Below are 17,494 nucleotides of genomic sequence, written 5' to 3' on the forward strand. Positions count from 1 at the left end.
GCAGCTCCAGGAGTCCGTGATGTTCCGTGGTATTGTCATACAACGCTTTCCGAACGCGAATATTGTTCTACCCGACTTGGTTACAAATAAAAGTTTGTAAACAACAACGTAACAACAATTAATCACTATTGAATCTACACTTCGACTCGAGATTAAGAAAATAAGTAAAAGCACGAGATCACACCGTCATGAAATATTTTGACACTTTGTATAGCTGAATGACTGTTATAGACGAGTGCACGGATGGATTTGAGTTCACTCACTTGACAAAAAGTGACACAACAGCGGGGCCCTGTTTACTAAAAATGAACATATGAATAATACTCACGTAAAATTTGACACGGGTCTATCAAATTATGTACACAAAACTTGTTAAGCCTTTTTCTCGTGAACCGAAAACGCTCACGCAAACTAACAACACCATAGGGCAGAGGAAATTCTCCCCTTCCCGATAGTGCTCTTGGTTTGCGTGGGCGTACTTCGGTTCTCGTGAAAAGGACCTAGCAAATTATTTACAAAAGTTGATAGGCCCTTTTCAAATGTTACGCGAGCATTATTCATGTGTTCATTTTTAGTAAACAGGGCCCCGTTGTTGCGTCAAAAAAATTTCAGTAGATGAACTAAAGTTCACCCGTGTTGAGTGGAGCGTTGCAGAAAAACGCGCAAAAACGAATGACAGATCACAGTGCATGAAAAACGGGGGGGGGGGGGTGACTGTCAAATACGAACAATCGTTGCCTTCATCGCATAACTGGTTCCAAACGACAACAAAGCCGTAAGCAACGACGGTTTGTTAATATTTGGAACCAAATTCACATATAGAAAATAAATGAGCGTAAACAGGTGAGGTCCAGTATATTTATCGACTCTTTCGTTCTCCGGCAGTTTAAATGGATGACGGAGTTTGACGTCACACTCCTTCAACCGTTCAAATAGCGGGAGAACTAAAGAGATGACAAACACAATGGGCCTTACACATTTACATCTCATTGATGGATTTTCAGTAGGCCGATTTGACTGCACATCCCGCCCCTGATGAAAAATAAATATACACTGAAAGTTTTTTTTTTTTGTTATTTTCCCCTTTGTGATATTCCAAAATTTTGAAGAAAAACTTGAGATTTGTTCTGACTTAATTGGTACAAATTATGTGGGCCTGGTTAATCAATATTGAACTATGTGATTTAATGTATCATTCATATGATAGATGTTGTAGGCTGTTCTCAACTCACGTACACAGTTCGAACAAGTAGTGTAAATTTCTGTTCAGTATGATGCACATAAATGGAGCGTCACAATATAAGCACAGACAAACAGACGTAACTCTTTGAAAAAGTTTTTCTTGAAAGCATAGTATCTCAAAACATAGGACTTCAGTAACGACATCTCTCGGGCTTTTCGCGGATAACAAGCATGCTCGCTAACTCGCAAACAATATTGCATGAAAGTTCAATAGAATGTATAGAAACGTCAAAGTGATCCAATGCCAGCGCTACGACGAGTAGTTCGCGGAACTGATAATATTCAAATCAACCGTTAAATGCGTGAACGAAGATACACAATGAAGAGTTACGTCTGTTTGTCTGTGATATAAGTTTACATTATATATCATGTAAGTTCTGAGACATTTCATGTAATGTAGCAAATATTGTATACAAAACCCATTGTTGTAAACAACATTGTTCACAAGTTGCTCAGTTGCGTGAAATGAAATACAAGTTTACGTGAATGAATGTTTGCATTACTATTAAAATTCAGAATTTTTATCTGTGTAGATAGTTTGGGCTGACTACATATAGGTGTTCTAATGTGTCAAATTCATGATTCAGCCTTGTTGGATTTTTGTATGCGACCGAGTTTGTTTACAATTTGCTCTAAAACCGCACTTTCCCCCCGCGACCTCCTCGCCTATATAGTGACAAAGCTGTATCACCATTTATATACCCACCATGGGTCTAAGCTGAGTGGTGCCGAGTCACTCGAAATGTTACACTTAACAATAAGTAATAAAACAAGTGTGTCTTAGATGCTGACCTAATTTATTCATACCTATGAAAATGTGAAGTAAAAACAGTATAAGATTGATTCATTTCAATAAGCACTAATGCAGGGTGGCAAGTGAACCAGGAAAACCAGGAAAACCAGGAAAATGTCGGGAATTATGTTTTTCCAGAAAAATCCAGGATTTTTAAGCAAAACCAGTAAAATAATAATTTTTAAGATGCCTGACGGATTGAAATGATGACGTTACTATTTACGTGTGATGCGTGCAAAATAATATATCTGTATATTGCCAGTTCAGAGTAAAATAAGCATTTGGCGTCAGATTTAACAACCGAAATTGACCATCGTCACTGACAGCTGCTTTTGGGATTTTCTAACACTGAACCAAAATCGTTCCTTGAAGACCCTATTCGCATGAAAACACATAAAATGTAAAAGGAAACATTCAAAACAACAATTCAGGTGGAAGTTCACAAGATAAATTGAAGAAATCTTGAAGTAATTGAATAGAAAAATAAATTAAAACTGGTTTTCAGCGCATTGGCAAAAGGCGATACTCCAACCAACCTATGGACTACTATACTATTTAATTTCATGAGGACACCGTCTCCACAATTATTTAGTAGATTTTAGGGTTACATGTGGTTCCATTATAGCCTGATTGATACAATTGATAATCCAGCAGATTGGGTCGATTGCATCAAGAGGGATCGATCTATCTTCAACCGAGGCTTCGAAGAATGATAGTTATTATTCGGTTGTGTTTATGTTTGACAGCTGCGGATGTTGCTTCTTCTTATTTGTGAAATGTCGATGCATGCATGCTAAGATACATATATGTGAATCAGCAATATTCAATACACTTTGATAATCGAGTAGAAAAGCATCAGAGCTTTCGTCGCTGCTGTCATGACAACGCAACTTTGCTTTCCGGAGTGATTTGAGATTTGGGCGTAATTACATTAGTAAACAAACACGTCAATCACCGATTTCTCGCGAATAAAAGCTCAATCTCGAAAAGTAATAACACTATGAGGTAGAGGAATGATTCCTCTATCATTTGGTATAGTTTGTTTGTGAGATTGAGCTTTTATTCAAGAGAAATCAGTAATTGACGTGTTTGTTTACAAAAGCAATTACGCCCAAATCTCAAATCACTCCGGTTATGTTCTCAGGCTTTGTTCCAATTAGGTTTTGCACCGTCGAGGTTAACCTCAATCTGATGACAGTTCAGTGGTACTGTTTACGTGGACTTAGGCTGTGAACCATTTGCCGAGTTAAATTTAACTCGTGGTTAAAAGTGACATTTCGAAAGTTATTTTCTATGTTCGAAAATCCCTGTGCTGTCGATCGACCGGTTTTCGAGCAGAACTTAGCCAAGGTTGTCAAAATTTAACTTCTTGTCTGTCAGAAGTAACCACGCTCGGATAGCAGGGTTAATCGATAACTTTCCATCTGTCAAATTTTAACCAAAAGTTAAAATAATCCACCAAATGGTTCAGAGCCTTAGTCGATTTTTTCTTGGGTGGATTTTCTTGATAAATTGTCAGACTGCAGTGAGATGTAAACCCAAGGGGTAAGTCACTCAGCACATTGTGCCGAAATTATATTCGGCATAGCTTGGGAACATCCATCGACACATTTTCAGCATACCTTCGGAACAATCTCGTAGGCATTAGATTGTTGTAAATAAAATGGGACCACTGCTGGACAACTGTCATTGAAGTTGTTCAGAACATTACGTGCTGTTTGACTGTATGTTCAGGAACATCTTCTTATTGAATATACCAGAGGATCTCAGACCAGCAGTTCACTTATAGATCTAAATACGAAATGTAGGTTCCAGAGTGGGCTGAAGAGAATGAGGCAGTTGATCAGACCTCATTAGTACCCTTAATTCAAATAATGCTGCAATTCCCACAAAACAAACTAAAGAAGTCTATTCATTACCCTCAATAGTCGGTCTCCAATGGTTCCAACTCTTTCCGGCCGAAAGGCTAGGTTTCTGGTCTGCCTTTGACTTTGGTTTGCCATTATAAAACACTAAAACACAGGACTTTTATGACCCTATGGATAACAAAATACTGAAATTTCGCACACTCGCCACTTCCCGCGTCATCCTCAATCCGATTTATCCTTGCGATTTCAAACCAAAACATTCAAGGTGTCAGAAATGCCAGGTTGCCGGGATAGGTGTTTTACAAACAATCGCAGCTTGCTCTATGACCGGCACAATCGACATACTTGCGGTACACTGACAAAAAAGATGACCCAAGATTGGTGTGCGGAGTGAACTACCCCTTGTGTAAACCACACTTCTGCAATGTCCACGAGCAACATCCTTTCAACGCGCTGTTCCTCGACAATTTTCAAGTTAAAATTCGGAAATATAAGAATTTTTTTTTTTCGAAAAAACGACTAAGTGCATGTAAACAGTTCATTTATGACGTTACGCTGCAGTACCTAATTGGTGAATTTTCACTTAAATTTGACGCTTCGAAAATAAATTAGGATGTTCGAAAATCCCTCTTTTGTTTTTTTTTTAGTTAATTTATTTGATAAGGCTCAACCGAATTAACTTTACAGAGCCGAGGATTCTTGTTCACTATACAATACATCTTAAAACTATAGTAAAAAGGTACAACACAATAAACACTTTATCTTCCGCTGTCCAATAAGCCTCCTCCACCAGAACGGGAGCCGCTTCCAGCAGCGTTGCCAGATTGTTTTCATGATTATCGGTATCAAATGATTAAAAAAATCGGCATTTATCGGTATTCAATATTTTAATTAATACTAATTTTTTTCAAACTTTTGGGCAGAAATCGAAAGATGTACTTTTCATGTAAGTAGGAAGAAATTTCTGGGAAATATTTCAATAAGTCTCTTAATTGTACCGACTAAACTTCCAGAGGCAGAATAAAGAAGATATTGTGGAGGAAGTTTGAAGGAAGTTCTAAAAACTATCTAAAAAACGTCCGATAGGGATCTTGCGAGACAAATATTGAGAAACTACTGGCAAAAATATTTTAGACACTTTCGGAAACATCCAGTAGTCCGAAAAGTTTGGAAATTGGAAGCCAATCCCGGAGGACCCATTTCCTGGGGAAGTTAGGAGAAGCTTGGAAAAACCTTCCAACAAGTCGGGAAAAACCTACGGATAGTGACTTATGGAGAAACTTTCATAGGAAGACGAAAGAAACTTCTGGGAGAACTCGATAGATGCATCCGGTAGAACTTTAATTGAATTTCTTGGAGAAGACGGAAGAAACTTCCAGGAGACACTGGGAGAAACCTCGTTAAGTAGATTGGAAGAAACTTCTGGAAAAAGTCGAACGCCAGAGGGCTTACGGAACAGTCGAAAGATACTTCAAGGAGAAGATGGGAAAATATCTGGAATATTTAGATTTCTTGGGGATGTTAGTACAATATTCCCTATAGTTAATCATATGCTCTATTGATCCAGCAATTTTCCTGATATCCATAAAACAGCCATGAAAATCCCACAATGTTCCTGAAGTTTTCGGAACATTCCTGAATTGCACTTCGGAATATCCCATAATTCTTCGGAACTCCTTGAAAGTTCTTGCAATTTTATTAAAGTTGATGGGGATGTTTTGAGGTTCTCTGATCATCCTTGAAGTACTCGGATTATGATGGAACTACCGGAAAATCTCTTATCTTCTTAAAAGTCCCTGGAACATCTTTAGCGCATTCATTTTTTTAGATTAATGAACATCAACATCAATGTTCTCTGATCTTCCCGATTTTTTAATTTTTTTAAAGTTCTGTAAACTGCCGATAAAAAAACCCAGAACTTCCCTTAAAATGTTCTCACAATTTTCTAATGTTCATGTAACTTTCCTTACGTTTCCAAAATTTTCATGAACCTCTCGGAACTTAACTGAAGTTTTCGGAAATTCCCTGAGTTTCTCGAAACTCATTTAAAGATTGAGAAATTTCCTTGAACTTATATGTCCTGATGTTCTCAGAGCTTCCCTAAAGTTATATCAATTCTCCTGAAACAAATAGAACTATCCGGAAAACCATTACATTTCTTCGAAGTTCTTTGGGCTTGTGAAGATTCCAAAATATTTTAGTTTCCTTAAGTTCATTGGAGTTCTCTGGGCTTTCCTGAGATTTCCGGTTTCTTGGATTTGAACAAAAGTTAATGAAACTGTCTTTAATTTATCGGAACCTACCAAAAAGTCCGAACTATTCTGAAGTTTCATAACTTCTGAAAAGTTCCTGAAGTTTCCTGAAACTAATGGAACCGCAATAAAACTCTGGAGCATTTCTGAAGTTCCGGCGAATTTGAAAAAAACTGACGGAAGGAGACGGGGGAAGTCGAAATAGCTTTCCGGAAGCAATAGAAAAATAAGTCACAGGCTAAGGTGGACGGAAATTCCTAGGAAAAGTTGGAAGAAACTTCAAAGGAAAGATTGAAGAAATTTCAGGAAGTTCAAAAATTAACGAATTTATGGACCTATTTTTCCACTGAATAGAAGTATTTCCCGATTTCCAGAAATTACTGGGGTGACCCATTATATGTTTCTCGACTCCTTGGTATACAAAAATGGCGAGGAAATGAAAACATTAGTCGAAAGAGTATCAATCATAAGACATTTTTGAAGATGAAATTTTTTTAGAGCACGCTCAAAAATCTTAATTTTCAAAAAGATAAAAGTCTGTCACCATAGTTTACTCCGACAATTCAGGACGGGTAGGCAGTAAACAATTTGATTATTAATAAAAATCGGTATAAATCGGTATTAAAACTCAAAAATCGGTATTTTGAGAAACCTTATCTGTATATCGGTGTCAAGTTTGAAAATCGGTATAAATACCGATAAATCGGTATATCTGGCAACGCTGGCTTCCAGTGGTTTCATTCTATGGCAGATTCGCCAAAGAGGGCCAGAGCGCGTCTATTGCAACAATGGACGCAAAACGTGGTCAGCACTCACACATTCATCACGAAACGGTTGCTTTCCAAAGTCGACGACGCATCGATTGAAAGAACTGCTGATGAAGAACAATGAGGAGGACCACACAATGGTTGCTGCCGAGTAAACAGACGATCACATGACACACATTGAGAGTGGTCTGCTTCTGTCGACAGCCGAGTGAACACTTCCCTCTGTTGTTGACTTTCCTATTTTCGAGACGGTCTTTGTTAAAATTCATTCCTGGTCTGTCGAAATAAGTCTGGTACAATTTGGTTTTGCACCGTCGGGGTTAACCTCAATCTGATGACAGTTCAGTGGTACTGTTTACGTGGACTTAGTCGATTTTTTCTTGGGTGAATTTTCTCGATAATTTTTCAGACTGCAGTGAGATGTAAACCACACTTCTGCCATATCCACGAGCAACATCCTTTCAACGCGCTGTTCCTCGACAATTTTCAAGTTAAAATTCGGAAATTTTAGAATACTTTTTTTTTTTGAAAAATTGACTAAGTGCTTGTAAACAGTACCACTGAACTGTCAAAAAGGTTCAGCCGATTAACACTGAGTTCATTTATGACGTCACGCTGCAGTACCTAATTAGGTTCTGCAGCGTGACGTCACAAATGAACTCAGTGTGGCTCAGGCTGAACCTTTTTGACAGTTCAGTGGTACTGTTTACAAGCACTTAGTCGTTTTTTTTTTCGAAAAAACAAATTCTAAAATTTCCGAATTTTAACTTGAAAATTGTCGAGGAACAGTGCGTAGAAAGGATGTTTCTCATGGACATTGCAGAAGTGTGGTTTACATCTCACTGCAGTCCGAAAAATTATCGAGAAAATCCACCCAAGAAAAAATCGACTAAGTCCACGTAAACAGTACCACTGAACTGTCATCAGATTGAGGTTAACCCCGACGGTGCAAAACCTAATAGCAGGTTTATTTGAAAATTTTCCATCTGTCAAATTTAAGTGAAAATTCACCAAATGCAACACAGACTCAGTACAAACACGATGAAAGCTCATATAGATCAGTGCACGGTCCCTAACCTCACTATTTGGTCTTGTTGTATCCCTATCATTTAACACCAGAGTAAAAGTGATGGCAACAGATAACTACGAATGTGAACCGAAACAAACCACACAAAATTGTCAAATTTGACATCTACGTGCACTGATCTATAGCAAATCTTGCTTTCGGTGCTGGATATACGTGATTGACAAGAGAAAGTGTGAGTTGAATGAAAACTGTACCCCTTTTTTACCACTCCTTTTTTACCACACGATGCCTCCGGTAAAATGTGTAGCAGAAAATTGGCAATGTTTGAAAAATCATTGCTCTACAATTTATCGATCGATTTTAAATCTATTGATACCGAATATTTTTTTAAATATCTATTTTCAGATGGTGCCAATAAATTTCAAATTTGTCAATAAATGGCTGAGCCAAGATTTTTCAAACATTTCAAGTTTGCCGTTACACATTTTACCGAGGCTTCGGGTTCGGAGTGTTGATGACATATATAGTAAATCCCAATATCGCCAATAAGGACCAATGTACCCATTTAGTTTAACCAGGACTAAGGCTTGAGGGGAGGTCAAGAAATTGGCCTTGAGCCGCTTGATTACAGTAAACGTTAGCTAACTGGAAACCTTGGACTGAAACAAATACTCCGTTAATGGACATTTATCCGTCAAAATTTAATTTCAATTTGTTGACATGAGCCGGATGGGCACTGATGTATTTTAAATATTTTTTAATATCAGGTTTGACACATGATATGCATTTTAGTTAGCGATTGTCCTTTGGTTGTTGAAAAGTCGACACAACTCAGCGAACGTTGAATATACGTAATGGAATAATTATTTAACTTCTGTTTTTTTTTTTCAAACCAGTTTAGTTTGCATACGAAGCATATCATTTGAAGTATTTCACTAAATATATATATAATATACTTAAACATTTCTCTCATAGGGGCGACCCCGGTGTAGTGGTAACCATCCATACCTCTCACGTCAAAGTAACAAGTTCGAATGTCACCCCCGGACAAGTCACGAATGATCCAAGAGCGTTAAAGTTACTGAAAAAAAAAAAACATTTCACTCATGTAGAAGAATTAAAGGAAATCTACAAAACTAATAGATTTAAAGCTTTGTTCAAAAACCCGGAATTTTTATAGAAGAAACCAGGAAAACCGGTAAAAAAACCAGGAATTTAAAATCAGAAATTCCCTTGCCACCCTGCTAATGGTTGTAAACATGCTCAACAAAGAACACTTAAACGTTAATTAAACGGCTCTGAGGGAAAGCAGAAAAAGCATATTACATCGTTTGACTTGATATTGATCAGTTTCTTTCTTGATAACCTTTTTTTATTCCGAACTTTACAAATTATGGCCCAATCAAGCAATTGTAAACAAATAACAAGAAAGTCCCATCAAACGAGTTCTCATTTTTGCTCTGCAAAACAAGCGCCAATTTGTGAGCGTTGTTGATTCAATGTAAACAAAGGCAAGAACATTAATATTTTTCAAGCATAATAAATTGAAGTATAAGTAGTTTGTGGACAGTCCCTAGTCAGATACAGGGCCAAGCGTTTCCAAAAACACGACGCTCCAAAGTCACTAGACCTTTCGGATGAGGTCTTTTCATTTTATCTATTTATATTCAATTTTTATTACTGATTTGATACTGTATATTGACGAATAGAGTTTCCTTATCATTCACCCTCGCACTAACACAACTCTTCTCTTTCTGTGACATCTATGAAGGTAGTATGGATTTCCTGCACCTTCTTAGGTAGATGTTCGATTAACCTTCCCTCCATCCCCTACGATTGTAAGGATGTGGCCAGGTGTATAATGCGATGCTTGTTTTGTAGATTATATTTTTGTGTGCAAAACGTATTAGTTGACCCACGATTTGTACAATCACATATGCTATGCTAGTCCCTAGTCACATACAGTGCGGTACCTGGTGCTGTGTATGACTTCCAAAAATCTTGTTTTGTACTTCCTCGATGGTACCCGGAACATGCCCGGGAGTGTAGTCCTGAGTACTTAACCTGACTACTAATCGACCAGTCCGTTTTCCAAACCAACTCGCTATGTAGCACACGTGCTGTTCGTTCACCCACGAGGTCATTCATCCTGTGCTATCAGCAATCCACTTTTGCACAGTTTCCAATTGGATACTGCCGCTCAGAACGAATTTTGTCCACGTTCAGCTTGATGCCTTCGTTTTTATGTCTGATATCGTTTTCTCGCTTCCTGACCGCACAACTAGCACTCACATTACATCACATCCTGAGCGCATTTCTCATGATGTTGGTGAATCCCACTGAAACTTCATTCATGATTTTCGCTCGCCACGGAGCACAGTCTCCGACCGTTTGTGATAAGGGGTAACTTCATTCAGAACCCAGAACCCTTATCTGCAAACACACTTGCGACTCGGCAACATTTCACGCGTTTTTCTATTCATTATAAATATTTCTCCTAGCGTTCTCATTACTCAAGATCCGTTGTTTGTTCTGCTCTCTTTATTTTTAGGTTAATAACGACCACGCTTCTCGTATGGTTCGGACAACACACATATGCGGTAAATAGCAGTCCATTTCGCTTTGCCCCGTCGACAGCCATTTCCGGTTACTAATAATAGCAAACTTTTTTTTTTTTCCTTCACTTCATTTTCCCACACTTATCTATGTAGCAATTTTGGCAAGATTTGACCGGAGGCGTGGGCCTATTTAATCGAAACGACAGAGATTATGCGCGACCGGCGCAGCCCTACATTGATCCAAGCTATAATGTGATAGACACAGTTACTGGTGCTCAGGGTCCACCGGCGAAAAACTGTACCGGTGGTGGATGTTGTGTGTCAAAATGTTTCGCCGAGAAGGGTAACCGAGGTTTCCCCGGTCCTCCCGGTCTGCAAGGACCGAAAGGCATGGTGGGTTTCACCGGATCCGAGGGTTTACCTGGCAGCAAAGGTGCCAAAGGTGAACCTGGTCCGATGGGACCGCTCGGACTGAAAGGTGATCGTGGTCGTGATGGTTTGCCAGGCTATCCTGGTGTGCCAGGAACAAACGGCCTACCAGGGGCACCAGGTGCACCCGGTATTCCCGGTGTAGATGGATGCAATGGAACAGATGGTCTTCCTGGATTACCCGGCTTGAAAGGCGAGCCTGGTCCACGAGGCTACCCAGGTCAACGAGGTGATAAGGGTGACAAAGGTGAAGCAGCTCGAGATCCCGAAAATTATAACAAAGGTCAAAAGGGAGAGCCAGGTCTGGATGGAGTCGAAGGACTACAAGGGCGACAAGGGGAAGCCGGTGAACGTGGCTACGAAGGACGTCCTGGTCAACCTGGCATTCCAGGTCCTCAAGGATTGAAAGGGGACAAAGGTATCAAAGGTTTCTGCATAAAGGGACAAAAAGGTGACAAAGGAATGAGGGGTACGGAAAGCTATGAGGTTACGGGAAGCGGAGTTGGGACCGTTGGACCTGAGGGACAAAAGGGAGATAAAGGTGATGGAGGCATACCAGGCACACTAGGAGATAAAGGACAAGCTGGAGACCGTGGGCCAGGGGGTGATCGTGGTTTGAAAGGAGAAAAGGGTTTGCCAGGCCAACCTGGTCCAAGAGTAACTATTCCACATATCCCACTGTACCAAGAGCTTCACAATAATGTTTAAATCATACTTATAGGGTCGCGATGGTAATTTTGGACCAGTTGGATTGTCAGGACAAAAAGGTGACCGAGGTATCGAAGGATTGCATGGCTTGAAGGGAATGCCTGGACCAAAAGGTGACTCCGGTAGAGATGGTGAGCCTGGTTTTCAAGGAATTCCAGGACCACCCGGTCCTCCGGGCGGTGGTGAAGGGCGTCCTGGAGCACCAGGTCCGAAGGGTCCAAGAGGTTATCCTGGACCACCGGGTCCCAAGGGTATTGACGGCTTCCCCGGAGATCCAGGGCCAAGGGGACAGATTGGTCCTAAGGGAGGTCAAGGTATTCCGGGCCGACCGGGTCCGGAAGGTTTCCCAGGAGAAAAGGGTGATAAAGGAGAGTCTGGAGCAGTTGGTCTGCCTGGTCCACAAGGCCCCCGAGGATTCCCAGGAGCACCAGGAACCGAAGGTCTACGAGGAGAAACAGGTGACCCAGGAGTAGGCATAGTTGGACCCAAAGGTAACGCTGGTATGGCTGGGTATGTCAATGATATAATTCTCCATTTACGAACAACCAATTAATTATTTTTTTAACTACAGATTCCCTGGATTAAAAGGACAAAAGGGAGAACGCGGTTTCAAAGGTTTGATGGGTTCCCCTGGAGATGCAAAGGAAGGTCGCCCTGGTCTACCAGGTAGAGCAGGAGTTGACGGCCAAAAAGGAGATTCTGGACGTCCAGGTTTATCAGGAGCAAAGGGAGATCGTGGTGAAAAGGGAGAGATTGGTGGCCGTTGTTCGGATTGCCGACCAGGACTTAAGGGAGAGAAAGGTGAACGTGGATACGATGGAACAGCAGGACGTCCTGGAGCCTCTGGCCCACCTGGTGAACGAGGTTATCCCGGAGAAATTGGTGTTGATGGAAGCCCAGGACCACGTGGTGCGCCTGGACTTAAGGGTGAATCAGGTATCCCAGGTGTTCCAGGAGCCGAGGGTCCTGCAGGTGCACCAGCACTGATAAACTGGAATTTAGTGCAGCCCGTTAAAGGTGAAAAAGGACCGATGGGACAACCTGGAATTGCCGGTATCAAGGGAGAGAGAGGAGAACGAGGTAACTCTGGCCCTGTTGGACCGAGAGGTCCTGCAGGTCCTAAGGGAGACAAAGGACGGCCGGGTGAACCAGGTATCGATGGTACTCCAGGACCGTTAGGTCGCGATGGAACACCGGGAAAACCAGGAGAATCGATTAGAGGTGATCCAGGTCTGAAGGGTAATCCAGGATATCAAGGCGAAAAAGGTGACAAAGGTATTGTGGGCTTCAAGGGTGAGCCAGGAAGATGCGCTAGTATTCCTCCGAATCTAGAAGCTGCTGTCAAGGGCCCACCAGGAGCTCCTGGTGACAAAGGTTTCATGGGTCCGCAAGGTATTAGAGGAGAAAAGGGAGACAAAGGAGATCGTGGTTTGACTGGACTTGGTGGATCTCAGGGTCCACAAGGTCCCCCCGGTCCAGTTGGCCCTAGAGGTCTTCCTGGTCCTCGAGGAGAAAAGGGCATTCCCGGTCCAATGGGATTCCCTGGTAACACCGGCAAGGACGGCAACTCAGGTATTCCAGGACTACCCGGATCGAAAGGAACCAAAGGTGACCCAGGTCTATCGATGGTTGGCCCACCAGGTCCGAAAGGTAACACGGGTTTGCGAGGTCCAAAGGGAGATCGTGGTGGCTCTGGTGATCGTGGTGATACAGGCCCGCCTGGTATCGTTGGCTATCCTGGTGAGAAAGGCGACGCCGGAATTGCTGGTTTTCCTGGTCTACCTGGACAAGTCGGTCCGAAGGGTGAGCTTGGTCCGAAAGGACCTGCTGGCCTTCCAGGAGCTCCTGGTCGACCAGGTATTGATGGCGTGAAAGGTTTGCCGGGTCTCAAAGGTGATGTTGGTGCTCCGGGAGTGATTGGATGGCCTGGACAGAAGGGTGATACAGGTCCCCCGGGTAATGACGGTTCGAAAGGATTCCAGGGTCGAAAGGGAGTTCAAGGTTTGCCGGGAGCCCCAGGATTGCCAGGATTACAAGGACCGAAAGGTGAACGTGGAGACAAGGGAGACAAAGGAGAGTATGGCCTATCGGGAGCTCCTGGTTTGTTAGGTCCTCCAGGACCTCCTGGTCCAAAAGGAGATAAGGGTTTGTTGGGTCCACCTGGATTAGACGGATTAACAGGACTACCAGGAGACAAGGGTGATCGTGGATTCACTGGAACACCTGGTCTTGTAGGCGAACCTGGCTCCTCTTCCGAAAAGGGACAGAAAGGTGAACCAGGTGCTCCAGGATTGCGTGGAATTGACGGCCGACCAGGTTTGAATGGTATCTCTGGACCAAAGGGTGAACCAGGACTTCCAGGATATGGAAGGCCTGGAGCTTCGGGTGAGAAAGGTGATCGCGGAAATCCTGGCCTCGATGGTTTATCAGGCCTTGATGGACCGAAAGGTGATGCTGGAGTTACTGGTTTCCCAGGTATTAAAGGTGACAAGGGTAGCTCTGGTCTCCCAGGTGTTCCGGGCTCACCTGGTATGGATGGTCTTCCTGGTACTGAAGGTGCTCCAGGTCTCCGTGGTTTGGATGGCGAAAAGGGTTCTAAGGGTGAAATTGGACGCATAGGAGAACGAGGTGATCGTGGTGAAAAGGGTGACATGGGACCACCAGGACCGGCTGGATATATGGGTCTGAAGGGTGACCGCGGTGTTCCGGGAGAACGAGGAGCTCCAGCAACCGTTCAGGATGTTAAGGGAGACAAGGGTGATCAAGGATTGCCAGGAGCTCCTGGAGCTCCAGGTAAGGTGGGCGTTCCTGGATTAATTGGAGAAATTGGTATGAAAGGAGCGCAAGGTGTGCAAGGTCAACCTGGTTTCCCAGGACCACCGGGGCTATCAGGCTTGCCTGGTATGAAAGGTGATCTTGGACCTGCAGGAGAGAAGGGTGAACCATGCCCAGTGGTCAAAGGAGAAAAGGGTCTACCTGGACGCCCTGGAAAGAATGGAAGGGATGGTGGCCCTGGACCAGCAGGAGAAAAGGGTGACAAAGGACTGCCTGGTTTGGTTGGTCCCGAGGGCCCAGTTGGTTTACCTGGTCCTCTAGGAAGACAAGGTGAAAAGGGTGATCGAGGTGACTCGGGTATTGAAGGCCGACCAGGAAAGGACGGATTCCCGGGACCGCAGGGACTTAAGGGTGATCGCGGATTTCCAGGAGAGAAAGGCAATCCAGGACCCCCAGGATTCCCTGGACCACAGGGTGAGAAAGGTGACAGAGGTCGAGATGGTCGCGATGGCTTCAATGGTCCTCAAGGTCTCAAGGGTGAACGTGGTCCACAAGGACCGGAAGGTGCAACAGGATTGGGTGGCGTATTTGGAGAAAAGGGTGACAAGGGCAACCGAGGTCTTCCTGGTCTTGATGGTGCTCCAGGCGAGAAAGGTCAAAAGGGTGAAACCCCATTGTTGCCTCCACAGCGCAAAGGTCCTCCTGGTCCACCTGGCTTTGATGGCCAGAAGGGTGAAAAGGGACTAGTCGGTATTCAAGGACCACCAGGTATCCCTGGATCACCTGGAGCGCCTGGTGAAATCGGCTTGCGTGGCATTGAAGGTGCACGTGGTCTACAGGGCATCCGAGGTGAGATTGGCCTAGAAGGACGTGCTGGTCGTGATGGTTTCCCAGGAACACCAGGTGCGAAGGGAGAGCAAGGTGCTCCATGTTCTCCAGCCCCTGATTATCTTACTGGAATCTTACTCGTTCGACACAGTCAGTCGGAGGAAATTCCACAGTGTGAACCGGGCCATGTCAAACTATGGGATGGTTACTCTCTGCTGTACGTCGATGGAAACGATTATCCACACAATCAGGACTTGGGTTCCGCTGGTTCATGTGTTCGTAAGTTCTCAACACTGCCAATTCTGGCCTGTGGTCAGAATAATGTTTGCAACTATGCCTCGAGAAATGATAGGACTTTCTGGTTGTCTACGTCGGCTCCGATACCGATGATGCCTGTGAGTGAGCATGAGATGCGTCCATACATTTCGCGTTGTACGGTCTGCGAAGTACCGTCCAATGTGATAGCGGTACACAGTCAATCGCTGGCGATACCAAACTGCCCCAATGGCTGGGAGGGTCTATGGATCGGTTACAGTTTCTTAATGGTGAGTGTGAATTTGGTTGCGACTTGAAAGAAGTTTGTTAACGCGATGAATTCTTCTTTGTTTTCAGCACACTGCCGTTGGCCATGGTGGTGGCGGTCAGTCCCTATCAGGACCTGGTTCCTGCTTAGAGGACTTCCGTGCCACTCCCTTCATCGAGTGTAACGGTGGCAAGGGTCATTGCCACTACTACGAGACGCAGACATCGTTCTGGCTCGTTTCGCTCGAAGACCACCAACAGTTCGAGCGGCCGCAGCAACAGACCCTCAAGGCCGGCAATTTGCTATCGAGAGTATCCAGATGTCAAGTGTGTACTCGAGTCTAGTTCTAACTTCTCTTCCAGTAGTGTGCACATCCGACGATTGCAATAGTATGTGCCTTCTTAAGTTATTTCTCACAAGATTGAGATCATGTTTTAGAGATGTTTTTTGTAGGGAGAAGTGTAACTAGATTCTATGTCGTAGAAGAAAAGTCCGAAAAGAAACCAAAAATATGTAAAAACTGAAAGTATGTAAGTAAACGAGTTTAAATTCCTGTAGCTTTTATAGAGAGGATACGCAATCATGTTAAGGTATACTTGAAAGAAGAAGAAGAAGGTGAAAACCCGTGCTAGTTTCCAGTAGTTAATTTGTTTGTAATACCATAAAACTGCCCACGTTTTGGAAATACTACCAACAAAACCACTCACTAAAGTAACACCGCCGATTTTCCTTAATCAAAAACCTCCCAGCAACGAATTTAGCTAGCTAGTAACGAAAGAGTATATGTCTAATTTTACCAGTGCGACTATCATTGTGATTGATTTCGATTGTTCGATTAAATGTGTAACAGTTTCCAATACTGCCCAGGATCGCCATTTCGGTTTAAAACTCAAAGAGTGTAACCCTGCAAATTGATGTGTTCATTAAACAGCGAAAAAGGGAATCCAAATTTTCCAAGTGGACATGTCGACCGACATCTAAATTTTAACTAGAATTAATAGCTACGATTAATTACCGATTAAAGTGCCATCAGCGACAGTCATTCAGAAAACAAAAGGAAAATCTACAGCAAATGCCATTATGAAAGAAGTCCAGTACGAAGAAATCCTTTAATCCTTTGCATTTTGTGAACTGTACATTTCCGCTATTTTTACGCTAAGTGTTGTAACCAAGTAACTTTTACATATATTTTTTTTGCGATTTCATTCAGTGTACTAGTACCGAAACAGTCAGAATAAAGTTCTTACAAAAATTATGCGGTCCGTTTTTTCTTCAATCGTCAGAAAGGAATTCCTTGCGATTATCTGTACTGAGAAGTTCCATGAAAAATGAACGAATTTATGATTTAACCTCTCTGATTTCCATGGCAATGAGCCAAGTTTGTGTCAGAGTTCGGCCATTTTGGATGGTCATTCTAATGACAAGAAAAAAATACGGATCTAAGGAAGAAAACTACCAATTTTAACGAAATTCTGAGAACCACGATATCGTTTTGCTATGGAATGGTTGAGGGGTATGACAGCCGCATGGAATATCACATGATCCTAGCCATATAAAAGGTTACTGTCGTCAGAAAAATTGCACAGTATCAGTATACCAAGGCGGATTGGTTAGAGAACAGTAGTACACAAATTTTTCACTATGCAGCGCTAATGCGCAAGACAATTTCCTGTACAAAATATGTATAGCTTGAGATCGATACTATTTAGAAAGTTTCCGTCTTC

General features: G+C 42.7%; 1 protein-coding gene across 1 annotated transcript in view; it reads left to right on the forward strand.

Moving 5' to 3' along the window:
* The window catches only part of LOC135710207 (collagen alpha-1(IV) chain-like), a 31,495-nt gene extending 14,663 nt beyond the window's left edge, over positions 1-16,832 (forward strand). Inside the window, exons 2-6 of the mRNA XM_065232729.1 lie at positions 10,501-10,549; positions 10,661-11,593; positions 11,658-12,154; positions 12,216-15,792; positions 15,860-16,832. Of these exons, the coding sequence (XP_065088801.1) occupies positions 10,501-10,549; positions 10,661-11,593; positions 11,658-12,154; positions 12,216-15,792; positions 15,860-16,114 (5,311 nt within the window). The 3' untranslated portion in view covers positions 16,115-16,832. The remainder of the gene's footprint in view (positions 1-10,500; positions 10,550-10,660; positions 11,594-11,657; positions 12,155-12,215; positions 15,793-15,859) is intronic.
* Positions 16,833-17,494: the final 662 nt, after the last annotated feature.

Source organism: Ochlerotatus camptorhynchus, unplaced genomic scaffold, assembly GCF_037179485.1.
Source record: "Ochlerotatus camptorhynchus isolate MF236.1 unplaced genomic scaffold, CSIRO-AGI_Acam_v1.1 ptg000036l, whole genome shotgun sequence".
In the NCBI taxonomy this organism is placed as follows: Eukaryota; Metazoa; Arthropoda; class Insecta; order Diptera; family Culicidae; genus Ochlerotatus; species Ochlerotatus camptorhynchus.